Source organism: Berghia stephanieae, chromosome 1, assembly GCF_034508935.2.
Source record: "Berghia stephanieae isolate SIO BIC M18660-M18661 chromosome 1, UCSD_Bste_1.3, whole genome shotgun sequence".
In the NCBI taxonomy this organism is placed as follows: domain Eukaryota; kingdom Metazoa; phylum Mollusca; class Gastropoda; order Nudibranchia; family Aeolidiidae; genus Berghia; species Berghia stephanieae.
The window spans coordinates 130,261,863-130,264,170 of record NC_088360.1 but is presented as its reverse complement, the minus strand read 5'-3'; the positions used below and the strand labels follow the sequence as shown (position 1 = coordinate 130,264,170).

The window sequence follows — 2,308 nt, the reverse complement described above, 5'->3', positions numbered from 1 at the left end:
ACTACTACTACTACTACTGCTACTACTACTTCTACTATTACTACTACTATTACTACTACTACTATCACTACTACTGTTACTGCTACTACTACTACTACTACTACTACTACTACTACTACTACTACTACTACTACTACTACTACTCTCTACTATTACTACTACTACTACTACTACTACTACAACTACTACTACTACTACTACTGTCACTACTACTACTACTACTACTACTACTACTACTACTACTACTACTACTACTACACTACTACTACTTCTACTATTACTACTACTATTACTACTACTATTATCACTACTACTACTACTACTACTACTACTACTACTACTACTACTACTACTACTACTACTAGTACTACTACTACTACCCTTTCCCTTCCCTCTTGAAACAACGTATTTAAAAGAAAAATTCAAGTAATAATTTTCTTCCGTTATTATGGTCATTAAAACCGATACAATTTATCCCACACAATTTTCAGGGATGTCCCCAGCTACGGTCTGTACCTTTTGGTCTACGAGCACATGTTTGCATTCATGGTCCACCATGATTTGACGGACAAGCACCACGTGCTCGCCGCCATTATTGCCGGCGGTATGGCGGGCTCAATCTCCTGGGCGAGCATCATGCCCTTAGATGTTATTAAGTCTCGTATGCAGGTTGGTAAACAACAACTGCAACTACTACTACTACTACTACTACTACTACTACTACTACTACTACTACTACTACTACTACTACTACTACTACTACTACTATAACTACTAATACTACTACAACAACTACAACAACAGCTACTACTTATACGTCTAGCACTGCTATCTTATCAAAACATTCTTGACCTTTTATATAACACAATATCCAATAAATTGTACCCAAAACGCGTTACAAAAGGTCCCAAGCCAACAGCAACTTATGTAGTGCGAGAAATGTCGCCTCTATCGCATGGACCTCTTGTAAATTGTTTTGAGCATATTCGGTGGAAATTGAGCAATATAGAGCTCAAGTTTAGTTGGGGTTTTGTTCGATTTGTTTTTTTGTTTGTTTTTGTTTTGTTTGTTTGTTTATTTTTTTTTTTTTTTTTTTTTTTTGTTATTTTAAAATTTTTTTTAATCTCCATTTTTCAGGTTGATCACGGCAACCGATTCAACGGATTTATAGACTGCGCTGTCAAAAGTGTTGAAAGAGCGGGAATTTCTGTTTTGTTTCGCGGAACCGGAATCACAGTGGCTCGGGCATTCCCGGTCAACGCTGTTACTTTCCTTTTCTACTCACAACTCCTCAAATATCTTGACCAGGTCAACCCAAGATGATGACATTTAGCCCTTAAGATTTTTAATTAATTTTTTTTATTTAGCATGCGGAGGGGGAAGTTGAGGGGGCGTGCTAGGGTTAAAGAAAAACAATGTAAAACTATTCTTGTCCGAGAATACGCGGGCCAATTGGATTCAATAGTCTGATGTCACGTCGCCCAGCAACAGCGGCCATCGTCGTTCTAAACAAAGAAAGTCGGTATTTTTTATTCTTCATGCTGGCTAGAACTTTTCATATGTCTTGTGATCAGAATGTGTACGTGTAAAAGTAAAAACATGATCAGATTTATAATAGGTTTGTTATTTTTTTCATCTGGATACGCTTTTATGCTTTTATTTCATAAGGGCGTCCGCCATTGTTCCGATAGATTAGAGCCAGTTACTAAGTTACCATGCGTCATTACGAGGGAAGTGACATCACGACTGTTGAAGCTTATTAGGAAATAAATTGTGTTAAATATTGTCTTCAGGATTCTTTTCAATTTTATTCAATCGGGACTTAAATGAATAGAATTTTCCCAACAATTCGTGGCCTCTCCTACGATGAGAAGAAGTGTGTCATACAACCAACCGCCACAAGCTAATAGTGTCAATGAATAAAGATGGATATAGACATTGAAATCAGGCCTTGTGGACACCCTGTAAATTAATTGATGATTATTCTACTGTATAAAATAGGCGCCCCCCCCCCCCTTCTCCCATTCTCGTCTATTTTTGTTTTTTACCCTCCTCTTAAATTTCAGCTCTCGAAATATCCCGGTGATAATTCACCAAAATTGAAAACAAAACAAAAAAAGGAAGGGAGGGGACGGGGAGAGAGAGGACCCCCCCCCCCCCCCCCACCCCTATAAAAAACCCTTAGAAATGCATTTTATACATCACATCTCGCCTTGCCTAAATTAGAAAAATTTAATTGCCCAATATACGCATAATTTCCCTCCTTCCTCCGTCCATGGGTGGTCAACCCCCCCCCCCCCCCCCCTTT

At 38.4% G+C, this 2,308-nt stretch overlaps 1 protein-coding gene across 1 annotated transcript in view; it reads left to right on the top strand.

Moving 5' to 3' along the window:
* LOC144965490 (solute carrier family 25 member 45-like) overlaps positions 1-1,649 on the top strand; it is a gene marked incomplete in the record, with an annotated part of 14,258 nt that extends 12,609 nt beyond the window's left edge. The window contains 2 exon segments of the mRNA XM_078900881.1: positions 492-669; positions 1,138-1,649. Coding sequence (XP_078757007.1) covers positions 492-669; positions 1,138-1,323 — 364 coding nt within the window.
* Positions 1,650-2,308: the final 659 nt, after the last annotated feature.